At 47.4% G+C, this 23,596-nt stretch overlaps 1 protein-coding gene across 2 annotated transcripts in view; it reads right to left on the bottom strand.

Moving 5' to 3' along the window:
• The window catches only part of MAP3K5 (mitogen-activated protein kinase kinase kinase 5), an 816,933-nt gene that overhangs the window by 433,853 nt on the left and 359,484 nt on the right, over positions 1-23,596 (bottom strand). For both annotated transcript variants that reach the window (XR_014963045.1, XM_085611527.1), the window contains exons 4-5: positions 18,342-18,535; positions 4,814-4,982 (exon numbers count right to left, since the gene is read on the bottom strand). Coding sequence is in view for 1 of the 2 variants with exons in the window: in XM_085611527.1 (XP_085467653.1) it covers positions 4,814-4,982; positions 18,342-18,535 (363 nt within the window). In the remaining variant the exon portion in view is untranslated. The remainder of the gene's footprint in view (positions 1-4,813; positions 4,983-18,341; positions 18,536-23,596) is intronic.

The raw sequence follows: 23,596 nt of genomic DNA on the forward strand, positions 1-23,596 counted from the left end.
CCATTCCATTACCCTCCCCTCCCCTCCATTCCATTACCCTCCCCTCCCCTCCATTCCATTCCCCTCCCCTCCCCTCCATTCCATTACCCTCCATTCCCCTCCCCTCCCCTCCCCTCCATTCCATTACCCTCCATTCCCCTCCCCTCCCCTCCCCTCCATTCCATTACCCTCCATTCCATTACCCTCCATTCCCCTCCCCTCCCCTCCATTCCATTACCCTCCATTCCCCTCCCCTCCCCTCCATTCCCCTCCCCTCCATTCCCCTCCCCTCCATTCCCCTCCCCTCCATTCCCCTCCCCTCCCCTCCATTCCCCTCCCCTCCCCTCCATTCCCCTCCCCTCCATTCCCCTCCCCTCCCCTCCATTCCCCTCCATTCCCCTCCATTCCCCTCCATTCCCCTCCCCTCCATTCCCCTCCATTCCCCTCCATTCCCCTCCATTCCCCTCCATTCCCCTCCATTCCCCTCCATTCCCCTCCATTCCCCTCCATTCCCCTCCATTCCCCTCCATTCCCCTCCATTCCCCTCCCCTCCCCTCCCCTCCATTCCCCTCCCCTCCATTCCCCTCCCCTCCATTCCCCTCCCCTCCATTCCCCTCCCCTCCACTCCCCTCCCCGCTACGACACTCCCCTCCCTTCCACTCCCCGCTACGACACTCCCCGCTACGACACTCCCCGCTACGACACTCCCCGCTACGACACTCCCCGCTACGACACTCCCCGCTACGACACTCCCCGCTACGACACTCCCCGCTACGACACTCCCCGCTACGACACTCCCCGCTACGACACGACCCTCCCCTCTACGACACTCTACACCACATAACTGTATGCCACTCCTCTCTAGGACACTCTACTCCATGCCACTCCACACTATGAAACTCTACTTAACTCTACCCCAATAGACTCGAAGATACTTCACTATACGCCACTCCCTCTATGCCACTTTACTCCACGCCACCCACTATGACACTCCCCTCCTCTCTACAACACACTACTCCATTCTATGCCACTCCACTCTTCTCCACTCCATGACACTCCACTACACTCTATGACACTCTATGCCCCTACACTCTACGACACTTTACTTCATGTCACTTTACTCCACTCTATGCCACTTCACGACACTCTTCTCTACACAACTCCCTCTATGCCGTTTTACTCCACTCTACCCAGTCCACTCTATGATACACTACTGCGCTCTATGCCACTCCACTCTATGACACTCTAATCACCACTCCTCCACTCAACTCCACTCTAGTCCACTCCACTCTACTCTACTCCTGTCTATGGCACTCCACATCAATCTCCTCTACGCCACTACTTTTTAGCCATGATGGACAGCAGCCACTCTGGTGTACAACATAGCTAAAATACATTGGCAAAGCCAATCGCTCTTGCATAGGCAAAACCTATTGCCCTTGCCAATGCTTGTATTCATCATCTCTTAAAAAAACACTTTCAAATATGTAAATTCAGGATTGCCCTGAATAGAAACCAGAATAAAAACCTCTTACGTTTGATTAAATAAACTATAATGTTGCGATAAAGTAAGTAAGAATCTAAGCCACATATAGGGTTTGCATGACAACTAACTTGCCTTTTGGTTCGCTAGTGGCATTGCCATCTTGGGGGTCGGCATGAATGTTTCGAAGTACATGTTTAAAAACATAATATCTATGCAGTAATTTATTCTGGTGTACTAGAGTGAAAAGTTTCAGTGTGATAAAGAAATCACTTTTTTGAAGTTTTTAAAAGACTATTACATTTTTTCATATTTGTTGCTCGATATACATGCTGAAAATGTTCAAGGTTCGGCTCGTGCATGGGCTTGTAGAGCCAAGCCAGACCTATGGCTCTGCTCTCCCTGTTAATTTGATGGCCTGCCCAGCTCTAGAAAAAATATAAACTTCCGAAATAAATGCTACAAAAATAAAGTCCTAATAATAGAGACTGCATAAATAGGAATCATACAAACATACATATCTACCGAAACATCAACATGCATTTAATTTAACCCAACTTCAAGGCACTGGTCCCACAATCAAGAGCTGAAGGTAGACTAGTGGAGAAGTGTGGCTCAATGATTAGAGCGGCAGACCCTGATGCAGAGGTCTAGCCCGGGACCAGGGTTCAATTCCCCGCCTCGGCGGGTCTTGGGCTCAAAACATTCCATGGACCTGATAATTCTCGCCTCGGTGCCATTCCAATCATAGCTTGCTTTATCTCCACAACGGCCCCCACAACGCTAAGGATGCCTGGCCTCCACCTTGGGGGTGCCCAGGAGTGGACGCCTCACAGGGAAAGCCAGGATGGGTTCCACAGCGGTATTCGTACAAGCGCCTTGAGACCCTTGCGGGTGAGTAATGCGCTATACAAGTATCAATTTACAATGTAACTAACATTCCAACTAAAGGTGGCCATTGACTGTCTAAATGTGGGAATATTTAATAAGGCAATATTTTTTCACGATCTTTATTTTTGCAATCTATTTTTGAGTCTATATTTCTGAAGATTTTGTTTTACATGTAATCTGCACCTTTATCTGGTGTCGGAGTCCAGAGTTCACACCTATTTAATTTTTATCTATAAATGTTTTTATCTTCAAAATAGGGCAACACAGCTCAATTTAATGAGTCACAGACTGACACACTGAATGCCCATGAACTGCAATTGGCAATTAACGTATGGTTCTTAAACAGTATCCATAAACAATAATTTAAACGTATTTTCAAAAAATGCTAAAGTTTTGTAAAATACTATGACTACATATTTATTAATTTTTCTTATCATATCCCAAGTTGGAGCTCTCGGGCTTAAAAATGCTTTCATCCTTGCAGCAATATTAATTTATCTTGGGAAATCTAGTAAAATCCAATAGAGAGACACCAAAATTACTTAAGGGCCATCTTAAATAATTTTTTTTTTTTTTTTTTTTTTTTTTTTCCAAAAATTTTTATTAAAACAATAAAGCAGTTACAAGCATGGGCCTACAACCACCAGGGCCGGCCGCTAGACTCAGAAAGGATCGTACATTAGTTAAAGCAGTAGGCGACACCTGGGGCCCAGCCCCGTAAATGGCTCAGGATAGCTCGAGAGATGCAGGAGACATACATTTAACATAAATAACAACAAAAAACAAAAGGCGAGGCATACGGGCAAAAAGCGTGTGTCAGGCTACATCCGGGGGACTTTTACTCCAAACCTTCAATTAGCTATCAACAGGAGGGAGTACTGAAAGATCGGGGGGGGGTAACGGGAAAGGAACATCTATATTCGATTATTACAATCAGTCGCAAGGAACCATCAAGGGTCAGGGGGACAAGGCAATATCGGTGTCCACTAGGGGGGGCGTACAGATACCCCCACGATACACGTTCCATTGCCCCCAAATTCTACCCCATGCCCCGGGTTTACCGCGGGCCACATATACCGTCTTCTCCCTGAACATACACCAGTCCATGTTTTCCTTCCATACTGACACGGTGGGTGGCCGCTGGGAGCCCCAAAGCTGCGCTATATCCCTCTTAGCAATCATGTAGCCCAGGGCCGCCCACCGAGTCTGCGCCGCATTATAATCATTGGGCTCCCACACATTCAAGACACAGCGACGCACCTCCGGCAGCAGCGCCACCCCGGTGACTTGTCCCATGACCCCATGAACCCGACGCCAGTATTCCGCCACCTCCCGGCACTCCCAAAGGATATGGAGAAAGGTGGCACTGAGCCCACACCCCCGCTTGCAGAGCCCATCTTCCGAGAATCCCATCGAGACCAGACGGGGGCCCGTCACATACACCCGGTGGAGAATCTTTAACTGGACCAGGCGGAGACGGGCTGGAATGGCGACTTCCTTGGGGGACGATAGTGCGGACTGCCAGTCCTCGTCGTCTAATTCCACCCCGTCCCCCGTCCACGTCTCCCGAAGGCGCACCAATAGGTCAGCCCGATTATTAATGAGTTTTTTATAGATTAAGGAGATAGTACTGTCGGGAACATGACCATCAAGTATGCGGTCCTCGAGGGGCGAAGAGGCCGGGATCTTGGTCCCCTCCCCAAAGACAGAGAGCAGGGCATGCCGAACCTGGGCGTATCGGAAGAACTCCTTTTCCGTGAGTTCGTATTCGCTCTGGAGCGCCGCGAAGGTCTTAACCGCGCCCTTCATCCATAAGTCTCCCACTCTACTGATGCCAATCGTGTCCCAACGGTCAAACCCCTTCGTTGTCCAGAGGCTTCCCAGTCGGTCGGAGGAAAATAAAGGAGTAGCGCATGTCAGTCGCTCACTCCAGCCCATGGCTACATTGGCCGCCTTCCAAATCCGTACCGCGATCTTAGTGGGGCCCGTCAGGGTCCGTCCAGCCGAGCGGGAGTAAAGCGCCCTGTTATAGTTACCGCCGGGAAGCAGGAATTTATCCATCTCATACGCCGGGTTCAAGCCAGGCGCATACGTGGCATGGTTAATGGCTGATAGCTGTGAGGCCCAATAATACCTGCGAATGTCGGGAAGCGCGATGCCCCCGTCGTACCAGGGGAGAGTGAGTTTGGCCAGGGCGATACGCGCCCGTCCGTCCCACACCAGTCTCCTCTGCAGTCTTAAATAATTTTTAAAGAGCACTGCATTCGACCCAAACTAATATTTTTTTGTTTTTTTTTTAAATCAGGATTTTTGCTCCAAGGTTCCACAGGGTTGCAACGATTTGGAATTATTGTAACTGCTGAAATAAGTACTATGCAAAACATCTTATTTGAATAAAGTATTTCAGAGATGTATGCAAATACCATTTGCTTTTGTTATCAACTGTGTTTTTGTACGTACCTGAATATCTCGGTAGGAGAGAATCAAATTGATGACAATGTCTGCAGATAGTACTTCAATGTTGTCCATGCGCTGTCGTATCCGCAACAGCTCATCGGCTAAATCTGTGCCAGTGTATAGATTCCGTGCTTTTCGAATGTCGTTGAGAATGGCTTCTTGGAAAAATTGGCTAAATTAAGAAAGGAAAAAATAATAAGCACTAATTTAAATTTGTGTTCATCAACAATTAAAACACAGTTTAGTCTTTAAACAATTACCTTACCCACCTAAAATGTTTGCTTTCAAAATAAATTTAAAAATGCACTCAAGTGAGCACACACTAAATTTGACACGTCCTAAGAAACCACTAACGACTTAACCAACAATAACATGATCAGTGCTTTCTCTTGCGGATAGAAACCTACAGTGGCATGGATGTCGTAAAAAGATAGACCCAATAAATGCCCTTATGGTGTATGCATACATTGTGGGCTAGAGGCACAAATATCAAGATGGTGTTCCTCCAAAGTGGGTAAACACACCCATGCAAACTTTGGAGAAAGTGTTTGGCACAGAGGTCCGCAGACACCCTAACAGCTAAGGGTTTAAGAAGTCAATAAGCCAACGTTATACGAAACACAGTCAAGGAAAAAGATTGAATGGCTGAGTGAAACACTCGAATCATCATCTATGTCAGGTCATTTCTCAGTTGAGAACAATGTGGAACAAGCATTGGCATAGCCAATAGGTCTCGCTTCTGGGACCTTGTAAGTATTTAGTTATGCAGCACAATATCCTTGGTGCAACAACATCAACCGTTGCATGGCTAAACACTTATAAGGTCCAAAGGCGAGACCTATTGGATATGCCAATGCTTGTTGTAGATGCTATGGGTGAGTAGGGTTAAGCTATTGGCATTGTAAATGAAAATGTATTTTTATTTTTTTATTTTTTTAAACGGAAACAAAAATAAAAGGCATTGTTATTTGCAATGTCAATAGGTCAAACTCGCGTAATTGTGAGACCTATTGCATTGCAAATGTTTGTTTTTTTTAGCACCTCTGTTCTTTCATAAACCCCTTTGATAGCCCAGCTTCCAAAAGTGCTTTGAGCCGGCAACAACGGCTGAATTAATTTTTTTTTAAACATCACAAATAAAATTAAAAATGTGTGAAATGGATGTATTTTCCGTGCCAGCGTTGGAATTTGAGAATTATGTGTTGCACACAGATCCCTGTAGCATGCACCGAACACACTGAGCTATCTGCCATTCCCACTGCTCCTTACCAACGTGACCTAGTGGGCTCTTTACAAGCGCCCACAGTGGAAACAATTCTGGTCAGATTTTTGCAGCATTTTCCTGCCCCTGCCTTGGTAAGAAGAAAGATCCAACGCAGTCCAGAAGTGGGCAAAGAATGCTGCCTCTGGCTGGAATCCTATTACAGATGATGAGATCGATTACGTGCCTCAAAGGCGATGGATTAAAAGCAAGTCAGAACGCTTCACGCAGTGTCCTTTTGTGGGGACAAATGAGGCAGATCCTACAGAATGATGGGGGAGCAAGCATAAAATGAAAACAGAAACTGATCGCGGGCTGTAAGGGTCCCGCGAGCAATGCAGCAACACGGAAAGGCGGTGGAAATCAAAAACTATAGCATGGAAAGCAACATAGAATGCCGGGTTGAAGGAAGAAACACAAAAGGCAAGGGCGGAAGCAACACTAAAGGTGGGTAGGGTGGAAGTAGCATGGAGGGTGGGTACAAGGAAGCAACACGGAAAGGGGGGTCAATGAATAGCAACAAGGAGGATGAGGAACACAGATAGCAACACAGGGGGCAAGTGAGGGAGCAACACAACACAGGGAGCAGGAGTGGAAGCAACACAACACAGGGGGCAGGAGCGTAAGCAACCCAACACAGGGGGCAAGAGGGGAAGCAACACAACACGGGGCAAGAGCGGAAGCAACACAACACAGGGAGCAAGAGCGGAAGCAACACAAGACATGGAGCAAGAGCAGAAGCAACACAACACAGGGAGCAAGAGCAGAAGCAACACAACACAGGGAGCAAGAGCGGAAGCAACACAACACAGGGGGCAAGAGCAGAAGCAACACAACACAGGGGGCAAGAGCGGAAGCAACACATAATAGGGGTAAGAGCGGGATCAACACATCATAGGGGCAAAAGTGGGAGCAACACAGAGCGGGGAGAAGTATACAAAATGGGCAGCATGGAGAGAAAAGTAGTACACAGGCAAGAGAGCAGGGCGACAAAACAAAGAAGGGGCATTAACACATGGGTGAGTGCAAGACATAGGGGGTGGGAGAAAAGTACACAGATGAGACGAGCAAACTAACAGTCGGAACGACAGAACCACTGGAGGCTCGTGCAGTGTAGTTGCGGGTCTCTCAGTGGTTCCGGAGCTTCCTTGGAGTTAGGAGCGGTCTGCATGGTCTCTGGCGGCACAACCTCTAGGTGAGAGCAGCCTCTGTTGTCTTGGTGGGGGCCTCCTGCACTGGATTTTGGTGAGCCTCGAGCCCTCCCGCGTGCAGGAGCCCTCAAGCTACCGCCAATGTTCCTCTGAAAGCGCCTTGTATGGAGAGCAGGATATTGGCTGGGGGAGGTGGACTTGGTTAAGGTAAAAATAGATCAGCTGCGGTAAGGAGAATCTGCCGTAAATCGTGACCTAAGGAGCTGTAGCTAAGGCGTGGAACGGGGGAGCAAGCACCACTACCACTGTTAAAGTTAATGCGGGACATTGAGCTGAGGTGAAAAAAAAAAAAGAATGATTTAAAAGTTAATTTAGGCTAGCAGTGCAGCACAAAACAAAGGCAGGGCCGCAATGTTAAATGTGAAGCGTGCTGTGGCGTATTGCACATAAAAACATAATTAAAGTGATGTTGCGGCGTGCAGCAATCACTCTTTTGTAAATATAAAGCTGCCATATTTTAAGTTAAAGCCCGTTGTGGGATGCGCGCGTTTTGTAGATATAAAACATAACGTTCTAATATACTGTAGCCAAGATGGGGGAGCAAGCGTGAAATGAAAACAGAAATGGATCGAGATCGCGGGCTGTAAGGGTGCCCGCGAGCGATTCAGCGGGACGGCTCCAACTTCGTGGTAAGTTTAAAATGCAAGATAAAACGCGGAAGGGGGCGCTTGAAAAACAAGACGCGCGGCCGTGAGACATGCTCTGTGGTGGGCTCTCTCTGTGGTGGGGGGGGCAAGCAAGACAGAGAGGCGGAGCGAGGCACGCGCGCTTGCGAGAGCGAGAGGAAAGCCAGATGGTGCCTCTGCTCGTGCCTGTGCGCGTAACCGCATGCAGTATGCTACCCAAAAAGCTGTGGTAGGCTTTTTAAAGCCCACTCACTAAATATATCTCGCCAGAGCAGTGCATGCGCTGGCTCAGGCGAGACCTAAAAACTGGGATGAGTACAAAAGGTCATTTAACTACAACCCACCTGGCAAGAGGATTACAGTTGGTCATCATGCATTTCACCTTCAACAATTTGAGCATGGGATGCAACCTTGAGGAGTGCATGAACTAGCATCCCAGAAGGATATGTTGAATTCAGTTTTCTCCCTATTCATCTGTAAAGCAGCATGGTGTTGAAGAGGTACAAGTCTATAAACCTAAGGTCTAGAAGAGAACATCAACAACTAAGCTCTCCCCAAATTTAAATCCAAAACTAAGCAACTCTGGTCCTGAAGGTCATCACTGGAGATGGGAAAGTACTGTCAAATTTGGGATTGTTTTTATTCAGAATTTTATCATTAGGAATTCAGATTAGCATGATCATACTTGGATGTTAAACAACAATGCCCAAAGGTCTAATATTTTACGACAATGGCATTCATTCATCAAACCGCTTTACCTTATTAACTTAAAGCAAAGTCATTTTTGTCACTCTTACATATTACAAATTAATTAAAGAAATGTTGGAAATAAGTGAATATTGCCATTTCCTGTAGGCATTTGGAAATGACACTACTTTCTTTGCCTTACATTTATGAGAATGAGATTTGATGAACAGATAAATGAATATGACAACAGTAAAACATGGGGGTCTTTTGATGACAGTAAGATCCACTATTTAATTAAATGCTAATCTGTTGTTGTGGTTAGTGGTGTTTGAGTCCACTACTACAGCAGCATTAGCTTTACTGGAAAAGAATAATCCTAAAATTCCCAGATAAGCCCCGGCCGTCTACTGTTTTCTAAGTAGCTCACGAAGAAACCATCTTCTCTTTAGAGATCTAACCTAGGCCATTCCCTAGTACTTTTTCTTCTGTTAAATAAGTTACTTTTCTGAGTTGGGAGAAACCGCTTCCTATTAACATCCATTATTTTAATTTGAGCAACAATAGTTCACCATTGATTCCACCATTTCTTAATGGACACAGAGGAGAACCTAGACATAAGGCAATGCATCTAGGAAGGCGACCATCCTTCAAGTTTCTCCGTCAGTTTAGGTCTCTCCAAAGAAACAAAAGTGCTCGACTCAACTTGGAGATCCCTTTAAAAAGCATTTTAATCAGTGGGAAGAAATTTTACATTGAAAACAGTCTTATTTTGAGGAGATGGTAAATTATTTATATTGAGGCATTCAGACTGATAAGATCTGGGTTGAAACATATAGAAAAACTCAGTTAATGCAGTTTGTTTCCGCTCAAGCATACATATGGCCTTGCTGCCTCTCCTCCGCTACGGCACCACCCTGCTAAATCTCAATAAAGTTAGTCATGGATTTTTATATTGTTCTGGACCTCTTTCACTACAGGTTGTATTCACTTTTTGTCTTGGGTGCATCACAACTGTGCCAAGATTGGAACCTTTTGAAACCTTCATATTAGTTTTAAACTACATATTTTGGTCTACACTAGTACTTCTTAACCTGTGGTCTGGGGACATCAGGGGAGGAGTGACGTGATGCCTACTCAGGGGGGTACGCTGCAGCTTAGAAAAGAAAAAAATATTGAGAGATTTACGCAAAATGAAAATATGAAAATTTACAACGTTCTGTAAATGTATAAGAATTTGAAATTGGAGGGTAAATAGTACGTTGTTATCCTCAGACTGATTTCTGAGAGCAGTGAATGTGCACAAAATAATTAGTTTGGACGACGGACGGCCTTAATTGAGTTTAGAAAAGCTTCAAGCTTCCATTAAAATTACGTTTTTGGTTTTTATATCGGTGAATAAAATACGTTTTTTCACATATGTTAGATGAATGCTTGTTTCAGTATTATTGTGCATTGTTTTGTGGTACAAATCATTGGAATTGATAAACCCGGGGTGTCCCAGACTTCCAGTAATGACTCAGTGGGGATCTTTTGATTCCAATAGTGATTCAGTGGAGGTCCCTGGATAATAGCAATAATTAAGTGGGAGTCCATACAATGGGGGGTCCACACAAGTCAAAAGGTTAAGAACCACAGCTCTACACCATCGTAGGTGCTCACCTCACTTTGTTTAGGCTTTAAATGGGCAATTTTATACTGGGTAAGGTCAAAACTGATACACATGCCAAACTACAAATTTTGAGATGTCTTTAACTCGGCTGTGCATGATCATACTTAACTTGCCAATCTGCTTTCAGGGAAGGCTGATCTAGTGCCTCTTGAAACAAGCCAAGTTGTAGACTACGCTTGAACAACTTAGGGTTAATAAAAGTACTCCTGTATGTTCCCACAAAAAAGCCAGCAGGTTCGGATGGGCTTATGTGGGTATGCTTAGGCATTAACATTTCAAGGTATAGAACAATGAGGCACTGGAGAAAGGAAAACTGACACACGTAAAGGCAGCACAACTTATCTTCTAGAGTGGTGGCCCATTTGTTAGTGTTTGATACCCCAGATAAGTGTAGCTTAACTTCCATAAGGTCTTCTGCACACAGACTGTTTATTCTTAAAACTGGATGATGGGACGGATACAAGTGAGCTGTAGTCTGTCATACATGTGGGATACTGCAAAAGCATGTAATTCTATTTTTTGGCATGTCATGTTAGATGCCTCGTATATGACTTTTTCATTAAGAGGATGTGTACTAATCATTAAATTTGACATACCTAGCCGCGTCATCAGGCCCTCAACAGGGACATTCCAGAGTCCATCCTATTTCTTACTGTTTACGCAGAAAAATCTAGACACCAGCTGAGCACAAGTGTTAAAGACACAGACATGCTACTTTATATTCAGAACCTGCCACTCACACTGCCATGTTCCTCTGGCTATGAGGAACCAACAGCTCTGCGTCAGCAGTAGAGAAGGGTTAGAGGATACACGCCCTACGTATAATTTTACAGCACACTCTGGTACCACAATGAGCCAGACACAGAAATAACTGATCAAGACAATACTGATCGCAAGGTCTACACAGAGCACTTTTGTCATTAGAACAACAATCATTAATCAGTTTCTCCATCAGTGCTTTACCTTTCAAGCTACTGATAATGAAGTGACTTCCATGAAGAAACTAGCCATCAAGAAGTCAACTAATGTAGAGCCAGTGCCTTTAAGGACAGTCTAACAAGAAATTTGAAAAGGATAAATGTTTCATATTATATGCGATTAGGTCTGGCTGACCTGAGGTATTGTCATCAGTTATTACTGTACTGATGAAGAAACAAAGCTGTAAAGTACCAAAAGTACAATCAACTTTATATGATTTCTCATAGCGCACCCTGCCTTCTGTTGCTCTGCCAAATACAACATCATACTTCCTTGAGAATATCTGGACTTCGAAGTAAAGGAAATCGAAAAAGAAACACCCAAAGCAACGCTAACGTATTCATGAAAAAAAAACGTTAGTATACAGCAAACATACACATTACAATAATGTGCAACATTAAAATACTATTATGCACTCATTGTAGGATTCAAGTTTTTAAAAGCAGGTTTGAATCTTCAAGAAATGCTGCTTTATGGGTCTGCTGCTCTGAACTTTCCCCATAAAAGTTGTTTTTCTTGAAATTTCTTAAAAACATTTCCCATAAAAACATCATATAGAGACATTCATATGGTTTATGAATGTGCGGCATATAGACCTGATGTTTATGTTATAAAACATAGAAGATCACCCCACCTGTATGCTGAAATATGTAATATAGTTATACATAGTTATATAGTATAGTTTAGAATACGCATGTAGTGCATGCAACTGGAAGATCATGTGTCACACTGGCTGTATAACCAGCGGGGCCAAGGTTGATATTTATCATGCGATGGCGACAAATTTATAGGTATGTAATGTAGTGTACTTAGTGCATCAAAAATTAAGAAAAAATGTGTTTGGGAATAAAATCATATATATGTGCTCCTAAAAATATGTAGAAACTATCAATAGCTAGAACACGGAAGTGGATCAAACAAATGCAATGATCCCACCAGTTTTTTTGTAAATTTGAAATATGTTTGGCAGCAAAATGAATCGAAAATCATTTCCAATGTAACCTACACTTCATAATGATCCGCATCCAGCACAAGGTATTCATCAAGCAGATTACCAACCAAAGGTGGCTGAGTGTGTGTTACAGGGACGTTATAGTTAGGAAATAGAATTTAAAAAAACCTTAGAAATTCACCGAAAAAACAAAGGTTACAAGGATGTTATAGATAGGAAATAGAATTAAAAAAAAAAAAATTCACTGAAAAAAACAAAGGTTACAGGGAGCTATAGTTAGGCTCAGATTTCACTCGTACAAAGCCATAGAAAGTCAGCAGTTATAGTTACCTGAGCTAACTATAACTTACGCCCCTGCAATGCACTGCTTAAGCTTTCACATATTACATTACTCATGACATGGTCAGGGACATCACTGATGACCTCTCCGCACGGCCCCCCTCCCCTTTCAATTACATATATTTTAAGGCCAGGCCCAAGGGGATGGGTTCCCGGTGCAAATATCATCCCAGGGAAGGGTGGATGTGCGCCCTCCTCCCCTATTGAACAATGGCCGGCCCCTGGGAGATGGGGTCCCTGGGGCAAAAAAATCAGCCTGGGGAAAGGGGCTGCACGGCTCCCCACTCCTGTTAAAAGCAGGGGGCAGAAAAGGCAAATCAGAGAGCAGAAAAACAAGCAGAAAAGGCAAAACGGAGGGCAGAAAAAAGAGCAGGAAAGCCCCAACAGTGGGCAGAAAAACACGCAGGAAAGGCAGAAGAGGGCAAAACTGAGGGCAGAAATACAAGCAGGAAAGGCAAAACAGAGGCAGAAAAACCAGCAGACTCGTGCATCTACTCACAGACCTGCACAGACACACAAACACCCACTCACAGGCCCACTCACAGTCCCACTGAGAGAGTCACGCACCCACTCACAGAGCCACTCAATCAATCAATCAATGACATTTATAGAGCGCACTACATACCCGTAGGGTCTCAAGGCGCTGGGGGTGGGGGGGGTGCCGCTACTGCTCGAACAGCCAGGTCTTCAGCTTCTTCCTGAAGGAGAGGTGGTCTTGGGTCAGGCGCAGGTCGGTCGGGAAGGAGTTCCAGGTCTTGGCGGCCAGGTAGGAGAAGGACCTTCCTCCTGTAGTCGCTCTTCGGATGCGGGGGACGGCGGCGAGGGCGTGGTTGGCTGATCGGAGGTGGCGTTTGGGAGCGTAGAAGTTGACTCGGCTGTTGAGGTAGCTCGGGCCTTGGTCATGTAGGGCTTTGTGTGCGTGGGTGAGGAGGCGGAAGGTGATTCTTTTGTTGACGGGGAGCCAGTGAAGGTCTCTCAGATGTCCGGAGATGTGGCTGGTTCGTGGGATGTCGAGGATGAGTCTGGCTGAGGCGTTCTGGATCCGCTGGAGTCTCTTCTGGAGCTTGGCGGTGGTACCGGCGTAGAGGGCGTTGCCGTAGTCCAGTCGGCTAGTGACAAGGGCCTGGGTGACGGTCTTCCTGGTCTCGGTGGGGATCCACCAGAAGATCTTCCGTAGCATGCGTAGGATGTTGAAGCACGCCGAGGAGACGTTGTTGACTTGCCTGGTCATGGAGAGGGAGGAGTCCAGGATGAAGCCCAGGTTGGGTGCATGGTCTGTCGGTTTGGGTGCGGTGCCCAGGGCGGGAGGCCACCAGGAGTCGTCCCAGGCGGAGGGTGAGGAGCCCAGGATGAGGACCTCCGTCTTGTCCGAGTTCAGTTTCAGGCGGCTGGTCGTCATCCACTCGGCTACCTCTTTCATCCCTTCGTGCAGGTTGGCTCTGGCGGCGGCGGGGTCGTTGGTCAGGGAGAGGATCAGCTGGGTGTCGTCGGCGTAGGAGATTATGTTGAGGTTGTGTTGGCGTGCGATGGCCGCGAGGGGGCTCATGTAGACGTTGAAGAGGGTGGGGCTCAGAGAGGATCCTTGAGGGACGCCGCAGATGACTTCGGTGGCCTCTGACTTGTACGGTGGTAGACGGACTCTCTGTGTTCTTCCGTCGAGGAAGGAGATGATCCATTCCAGCGCCCTGTCCTGGATTCCGACGTTGCTGAGGCGCTGTACTAGGGTGCGGTGGCAGACAGTGTCGAATGCCGCGGAGAGGTCTAGGAGGATGAGGGCCGCTGTTTCTCAGTTGTCCATCAGGGCTCGGATGTCATCGGTGGCGGCGATGAGGGCGGTCTCGGTGCTGTGATTGGCTCGGAAGCCGGACTGTGAGGGGTCGAGGGATCCATTCGTCTCGAGGAAGGCGGCCATCTGCTTGTTGACGGTCTTCTCGATGACTTTGGCAGGAAACGGGAGGAGCGAGATGGGGCGGTAATTCTTGAGTTCGGTGGGGTCCGCTGTGGGTTTCTTGAGTAGAGCGCTGAGTTCGGCGTGCTTCCAGCTCTCAGGGAAGGTGGCGGTGTCGAAGGATGTGTTGATGATGTCTCGCAGGTGGGGTGCGATGACAGCGTCAGCCTTGTTGAAGACGTGGTGAGGGCAGGGGTCGGTCGGTGATCCGGAGTGGATGGAGTTCATCGTGCGGATGGTGTCTTCGGTGCTGATCGGGGTCCAGGCGTGGAGGGTGGTGGTGGGGGGTGGTTGTTCGGTCTTGGTGTGCGTTGGTTGGTTGTTGAAGCTGTTGTGTATGTCCGCGATCTTGTTGTGGAAGTATGAAGCGAGGGAGTTGCAGAGGTCTTGCGATGGGGTGATGTCGTTGTTTCCTGCGCTGGGGTTGGATAGCTCTTTCACGATGTTGAAGAGTTCCTTGCAGTTGTGTGCGTTGTTGTCCAGCCGGTCCTTGAACGCAGTTTTCTTGGCGGCGCGGATCAGCTGGTGGTGCTTCCGGGTGGCCAGCTTGAGGGTGGTCCTGTTGTCCGGTGTAGGATCCCTTCTCCAGACTTTCTCGAGGGCTCGGCAGTTCTTCTTGGAGCTCTTGAGTTCGTCGGTGAACCACGGGGCTTTCTTGCTGCCGGGTCTGCTGGGCGGGGTCCTCAGCGGGGCGAGTTCGTCCGCGCAGTTGCTGATCCACTTCGTGAGGTTGTCGGCGGCCTGGCTGGGGTTCGCTGAGCTGGCAGGAGGGTGCTGGCTCAGGGAGGTGGCGAGCTGGTCGGCAGTGATCTTGTTCCAGCTTCTTCGGGCAACCTGTTGCTGGTGGTGGTGGGTCGTCGTTCTCTTGAAGGTGAAGTGGACGCAGCTGTGGTCCGTCCATTGAAGCTCTGTGGCGTGGCTGAAGTCGATGTCTGTGCTGGAAGAGAAGACTGCGTCGAGTGTGTGTCCGGCGAGGTGGGTGGGGGTGGACACCAGCTGCTTGAGTCCAAGATTGGCGAGGTTGTCGAGCAGGATGCTGGTGTTGCGGTCGTTGTTGTTCTCCAGGTGGAAGTTGAGGTCCCCCAGGAGGATGTAGTCGGCGGAGGGGAGGGCATGCGGGCTGACGAAGTTGGCGATGTCCTCGCTGAATTGTGTGCGTGGTCCCGGGGGTCGGTAGATCAGGGTGCCTCTGAGGGTGGTGTTCGGGTCGGTGTGGATCTGGAAATGCAGGTGTTCGGCGGTGGTCAGGGTGTTGTCGGTGCTGGTCGTGAGACGGATGGTGTTCCTGTGGATGATGGCGATGCCTCCTCCCATCTGGTTGGCGTTGCGGTCCCTCCGGACGATCTTGTAGCCCTCTGGGATGGCGATGGCGATGTCGGGAGCTGAAGAGGCGTTCATCCAGGTCTCTGTGAGGAAGGCAACGTCAGGGGCTGTGGCGTCTAGGAGGTTCCAGAGTTCGATGGCGTGTCTGTGGACGGAGCGGGTGTTGAGCAGGATGCACTTGAGGTGGGTGCTGCTGGTGTTCGACTTGGCGGGTGCTGGTGCGAGGCAGGTCCGGATGCAGGTGAATTTGCAGGCGTGGCAGCTGAAAGGTCCGTGGGTGCGTCGTGGTGTGGCTTGGTGGCATTCTGGGAGTCGGCCGGTGTTGAGAGCGATGAGGGTGGCGGCGGAGTACGTCCGGCGGGTCGGCCGGGGTCTTCGAGGTCCAGGGGTCCTGGCACTGGGCGCGGTCCGGGCGCAGACGGGCTTACCTTTGGCGCGCCTTCGGCGCACAATCGTCGCGCCCGCTGCGCGTGACCGCTGCGCGTTCGCACGGTCGCCATATAAGGCGAAGTGCGCGGGTGGGCGGAGCAGCTGGGAGGCGGGAGCGGGGAGGGAACAGAAGGAAAAAAGGGGCGGGGTCAGCGGTGGTGGCGGGGAGCGGGGAGGGAAGACGGAGGGCGGCGAGATAGGCGGGCAAACAGGAAGGAAAAAACGCTAACACGGTCACAGAAAATAGAAATATACAGGCACAAATGAAGGTCAAAACAAAACAAAAATCAAAACAAACAACAGCAGAGTCAGCCGGCAGCCGGCAGCGAGGCAGGCAGCGAGGCAGAGGGCGGGCAATGGGGCACATGCAGCAGCTGGTGGCCGTGCGGCGCGGGGGTGTTCCACAAGTGGGTCACACTCACCTGCGTCGCACGGTCGCCATATAAGGCCAAGTGCGCGGGTGGGCGGAGCAGCTGGGAGGCGGGGAGGGAACAGAAGGAAAAAAGGGGCGGGGTCAGCGGTGGTGGCGGGGAGCGGGGAGGGAAGACGGAGGGCGGCGAGATAGGCGGGCAAACAGGAAGGAAAAAACGCTAACACGGTCACAGAAAATAGAAATATACAGGCACAAATGACGGTCAAAACAAAACAAAAATCAAAACAAACAACAGCAGAGTCAGCCGGCAGCGAGGCAGGCAGCGAGGCAGAGGGCGGGCAATGGGGCACACGCAGCAGCTGGTGGCCGTGCGGCGCGGGGGTGTCCCACAAGTGGGTCACACTCACCTGCGTCGCACGGTCGCCATATAAGGCCAAGTGCGCGGGTGGGCGGAGCAGCTGGGAGGCGGGAGCGGGGAGGGAACAGAAGGAAAAAAGGGGCGGGGTCAGCGGTGGTGGCGGGAAGCGGGGAGCGGGGAGGGAAGACGGAGGGCGGCGAGATAGGCGGGCAAACAGGAAGGAAAAAACGCTAACACGGTCACAGAAAATAGAAATATACAGGCACAAATGACGGTCAAAACAAAACAAAAATCAAAACAAACAACAGCAGAGTCAGCCGGCAGCCGGCAGCGAGGCAGGCAGCGAGGCAGAGGGCGGGCAATGGGGCACACGCAGCAGCTGGTGGCCGTGCGGCGCGGGGGTGTCCCACAAGTGGGTCACACTCACCTGCGTCGCACGGTCGCCATATAAGGCCAAGTGCGCGGGTGGGCGGAGCAGCTGGGAGGCGGGAGCGGGGAGGGAACAGAAGGAAAAAAGGGGCGGGGTCAGCGGTGGTGGCGGGGAGCGGGGAGGGAAGACGGAGGGCGGCGAGATAGGCGGGCAAACAGGAAGGAAAAAACGCTAACACGGTCACAGAAAATAGAAATATACAGGCACAAATGACGGTCAAAACAAAACAAAAATCAAAACAAACAACAGCAGAGTCAGCCGGCAGCGAGGCAGGCAGCGAGGCAGGCAGCGAGGCAGAGGGCGGGCAATGGGGCACACGCAGCAGCTGGTGGCCGTGCGGCGCGGGGGTGTCCCACGGACACTTACCCACCCACAGACCAATTCAAAGACATGCACCCACTCACCAACCCACTCAGACACTCATGCACCCACTCACAGACCCAATCAGAGACTCATGCACCCATTCACAGACCCAGAGACTCATGTACTCACTCACATACCTACTCAGACACGCTCAGACTGACTCACACACCTATGGAGGCACTCGCAAACCCACTCAGACACTCATGCCTGTGAGTGGGTGTTTGAGAGGTTGTATAGGTGTGTGTGTGTGTGTGTGGTTCTGTGGATGATGTTATCACTGATATCATTTGAGATTTTATCAGTGATGTCATCAATTATGTCACTGACCAGGTCATGAATTATGTAATATATGAGGTCATAAGCAGTGCATTGCAGGGACGTAAGTTATTGTAGGCTCAGGTTACTGTAACTGCTTGAATTTCTATGGTTTTGTACGAGTCAAATCTGAGCCTAACTATAATGTCCCTGTAACCTTTGGCTTTTTCAGTGAATATAAATATATATTACATTTTTTTAAATTAAGACTGCTTCAAAAAACACACTGTAAAAATCACATTATGCTTGAGTACCCAATAAAGTCTTACCTTGAAGTAGCCTGCGCTTCCCTTATGATCTGAGTGAAGCGATCTGAGAGAGGTAAGCAGATCGGTCCCAGAAGTAACTCAAAACTGGGCTGCATTAACTCTGTCAAGCCTTTCATAAAGCTGCTGTCACAACAGTACACCTTGTTGTGCGGCGTAATCATGTAAGGCACGAAGCTATAGTTTCCAGTGCACATCTGTGGACATACGAGAAGATATATTGCGTTACACTATTTTTTTTATTTTAAATTGACCTCACATTACAAACACATGACAACTGGATAATGCAACCAAACTTTACATCAGTGGCGTGGCAAGGGTGCAAAAATCAGCCACTAATTGTGAGTGCAATCGGTCTATCACACCCCTGTGCTTTGTACTACTCTACTTGCTGCATGATTGATAAATAGAGCTTTACATTAAACATATTTTGTTAACCAGACCTTTTCAATTATGAATTCAGCAATATTGTGTAAACAACCACATTGAATAGTATAGGTCAGCCAGTCATGGTAGATCAGGCCCTGGCTTTACATATATGTCCAGCCCTGACCTAGCTCAGACTCAACGTCAGTTTTGGCTAGAGAAAGAAGCTATCTGTAAAACCCACAGTTACAAATTCTTTAATATTATCAGATAAGTATTTTGCACCCTTCTCATACTAGCGACTATTAACTGCATCATTCAGCCTCCTATAAAGTGCTTGCCTTGGAGCTGCCGCCTCACTCCAGGTCATCAGGGAGACTGTCTGCAGCCCTGAACCTTTCACCTACAAATCATTGTTATCAGGTTGGTTAGATTAATTCGTTCAATGGAAGCAAAGGAAGGCTACTACACCCAAAATGCAGGAGGTGATCACACGAAAGTTCAGGACTTGCAACAGTGCCCATCACCACCTAATAAGATGTGGTCATCTTATTGCCTAACAATGTTCAAGGAACTATGTTGCATCTTGAAAGTACACTGAATCGGCACACAGACTCTTTAATTCACAGATGCATTTTATACAGAAAGAATATTTATGTTCTCCTAATGTTTTAGTCGGGACTCAAAATAGAAGCTAGACCTATTTGCTATGCCCGTGCTTGTTTGGATCCTTGGCAAAGGCTAAGCCATGGCACAGTTCCATCACACTCCTCTTGGATGTTTCCTTATATTGAAAAAAACCCAAGCAGAATCCTGAAAAGTGATGAAGAAATGCTGCAAAAGCAGTTTGGGCACACAAACTAATAAAAATGGACGTTTTTGTCCTTTAACTAAAATTTTTGCCCAAAATAAATGCAGACGGAGAAAATATGTTCCCTGGGTCCAATGTTAAGATCTGTCCTGTTGAGGGGTTATCATCAGAGAAAAAGCAGCATGGAACCTTCCGTCTTATAAATTAATGTTATTGCATGTTGGCTTCTTCAGAAACTGTTTAGAAAAGGTTTTTATATGATAACTCCTTGGCAGGGATGAAATAAGGGCATTTGACCCACAGTGTCTATATGTACTTATGCATCTTGACAACATTTGAAGATTTGTAATGTTTCAGAGTACATTTAACCAAGGGTTTAGGTTTCCTTCTGTAACTAAGTGTCTGTGATTGTATGTGTTCAATTGGAGTACGTACTGGTGGAAGCCATGGCTGAGGAACTCCCATGTCATCCTAGCTGATGCTCACTAGAAACTTAGTGTGACATACAGTAGTCAAGTGGGCGAATGTAAGGTTTCAGCTTGCTCCCACGAGTGTTAGAAGCCAAGAGTTGTGTTGCTTCAGTTTTCCTGAGAACGCCTCTCAAAAAAGCACTCAAAGTAGGTCTTAACTTTCAGAATGATACCAGTGGACAGTGCTGAAGTTGAGCCGGTGGTTTCACGTGGGGCCTACCAGCACTCATTTTTGGGGACCGGCATAGATTGTTTCTAATCAGATTTTGGACACCAACCCACAATAGTGCAGGTCGCTGGATTCTAAAGAAAACTTTGGGCACTGCGTGTATTCTTTTCCAAATTAACCACAGGGGGGCCTCTGTCCGCTCATCCTGAGAGGGGCCCAAGGCTAACAATGACCTAAGTTGCGTCGGCTAAGTCAAGTTCTTACCTCATAGTAAGGCTGCGAGTGGATTGGTGAATCGTGAGACTAATAGAGCCAATGTTAAACACTAGGATCTTGTGAAAAGGCATGATTTGCGAAGGAGACTGAACGTATAACTGAGTGAATGACCGTAACACGTCATGGCTGTGATTAGATCAGCTGCATGTAAAGTACGACTAAAAACAGGGTGAGGAAAGATGCTAATCAAAGACAAATGGTAAAAGGCAGCAATCTTTGTGTTCTCATAGCTCACATGAGACTAGGACCAGTGTTCATGGCAAGCGTGGGGCTGAATGGCTTTAACTAGTTTGAAGGTATGTCCTAAATCATCATATACTTCAATCTTCAGTAGCTCAATTTTGGGATAAAAAAATGCAACGCTGAAAATAAAACACAAAAAACGAAAGTAAGAAAACGTAAGACCTATGTCTTTTCTAAGCATTATATGAAGAATGTTGATTGATGCCAAACTAACTCCAGGTTAAGACTTCTTGTTTTCCTGAGTTCATAGCTATCTTGTAGAGGTTAATAAAAAAGAATTTAGAGTGAGAATTCAGAACAATGATGTCCTTGTCTGTTACAGTATAGTTAATACTTTATTCTTTCATCAGACAAAGTGGACTCAGTATATCGAGTATGAGCATATTCGCTCTAAAACAGGTTTCTCCAACGGGTGATAGCAATGGCTCATTGACGTAGCCCCAGTGAGCGGAGAGCACCAGGCCTCTTGAGTATATACGCCACACAGCTTCATAGGATATGCAGTTTACATGCATATGTGAAAAATTGTGAACTGGAATCACTCACAGATGACAGAGGACTGGGGTTCCCGGCATGCGAGTAAAAACTTCTTAACATGCGGGCAATTTTGTTATCCCCACAAGGGGTTTCATTTTTTCTTCCCAAGAAAATCCGTCATACTCCGGATTCCATGCCTCTTTCCGCCCTGGAAACTAATGTCTCGACGAGTAAATTTTGAATAACTACTGGAGTGGGTTGAGATAAAGTTTGTGAATAACCAAAAATAAGTACCTTCAGGGATGTGCACAACCTTTCAGGGCAAATCTATGATAGAACCCCCCCATACCCCCCCCATGGACAAAGACCTACTCAGGAAAATCTTCGTATCAATAAAGCTTTTTAAAAGTGTAAGCCCCCCCTTCTGGAAGAATGATATTTGAGAATATAAATAGCTATAGGAATCGAGCCCTTAAGGCAATCCCAGAAAAATCCAAGATTCCGTAGGGACCTGGCGTATATCATAATATTAGGAATAGTGGTTATGATAAAACAAAAAAAAATAATAATAATTCTTTCCTTTTTTCGCAAACTCTTAATATTACTCGAATATCTCACTGCTCACAGCCTTCAGGATTGACGCTGGACTGCCCCTGCACATCTCTACAGTTCCTGTCCATATCGCCTGCAACTCGCCGGACCCGCTTCGCGGGTCCCGCTTCGCGCCAATTTAGCGCGGAAGTCTGCTGAACGGGGCTGCTTGCCATCTGGGGGAAACGCACCAGGACCGGGGCTGCGAGCAGCGGGGACTCCATAGTCCAGGAGTCCCTGCGAGCCCAATCACCAACACCTGGGCTGCTCTCCCTGGCCGCGACGCCCCCACGCCCAAGTACTTTGCTATTTTTTGAACTTAGGTAGCCGCTGCGCGGGAGCGCCCGGGGCTAAGCCCGGGCAAAGGGCGGGCCGTCTGAGGCCGTCAGAGAACGGAAGAGACCGGTCCGGGCCCTCCCCCTAACAACGAGGCACTCTCAGAACCTTACCGTTTATCATTTCATTATTCTGTGTATGAGAGTCCTATGTAGCCTGGTCTAATATTATTTACTGCAATATTATTAGTTGACGAATAATCGTACCGGGCGACTGTGGATATGGTTCTTACGAGAGGAACTAAAGTCAAAGTAAAGGGAGGTGGGGGAAAATGCCTAGGCCCTATGGATGACTTCATTACCAAGGCAAACAATTTTATTGACCAAAGCATCAGCCTAATAGAAGGCAGGGTCTCCTTAGATCTCGCCCGGGCAAAGAGGTCATCCATGGGAAATCTGAAGAATGCAAAAACCCCCGAGGCCCACCAAATTAGGGGCTGTGGGCCCACTCCCACAGGTAGGAGAAGTCTCCCAAATAACGTGGATCTATCGGCCTCACAACTTTCGGATTTTCAAATAAGCTTGGACCTAGAAAAATCCCCAGTCCTAATCCCCGAAATAACCCCAGATGAAATAAGGATTACCAGAGGGAAAAGAGAGGGAGCAATTAGGAAAAGAAGAACAAAGCCTAATAATCCGATCCCACATGACTCTAGTACCCAACACGAAGCAATACTCATAACACCTATACTTGATAATCCCCCCTCTGATAACTCAGTTATTAATCAGACTCTACTTTTTCCCCATCTACTTACTTGCAAAGGGACAATTTAAATCCAGTCTCAATAACTAACATAGCAGACCTTCTAAAAATCGCCATTACACCACTTGAATTAAGATTGTCTCAGATGGAGCAACAATTACAGCTTCTTGTTGATATTATGAAACCTAAACAAGTATTAGGGGGGAAAAAAAAAGAGAGGAATCAATCCACCCTTTCAAAAGCTGCCACTTACGTATAACAAAAATCCTAAAACTGCCCCTACCGATTCCCCTTCTAAATTACAACCTCCCGAAGTAACTATTATAGAGAGAACAGAAGATCCTATTGCTAAGTCAAAGATACATTCTCCCCAGATTAATGTTTTGGGAGCAGCAACGCCGGGTTCTAAAATCTCCTCACTTATGGGAAAAAAACGTTGCACCAATTAAACACTCTGACCCAAAACAAACAGGTTCCCAAACAAGTAACAACTGACCATACCATAGCTGATACGAGGGGCAATAAAAAAAAAAGGTTGGCAGTCGATTTGCCACCAGAAGCAAGTCCCTATGTTGCAGTTATGGTAGGAGTACCCGAGTTAGAAGACCAAGTTGTGGAATCTACCTGGTCGTTGAAAAATAAGGTGCAGTTTTGGCTAAATAATAATCGCCCCATCACAGAACCCGGGTCATCTAGGATTCTAATGGTCCGTAGAACCCCTTGGGTGGGAAATAGCAGGAAAACAATACCGGGAGACTGTATTTTGATTTCCTTCGACCATCCATGGGTGGTGGACCACTTATGTTCTTGGGAGTTT

This window comes from Triturus cristatus, chromosome 6, assembly GCF_964204655.1.
Source record: "Triturus cristatus chromosome 6, aTriCri1.1, whole genome shotgun sequence".
NCBI classification, from domain to species: domain Eukaryota; kingdom Metazoa; phylum Chordata; class Amphibia; order Caudata; family Salamandridae; genus Triturus; species Triturus cristatus.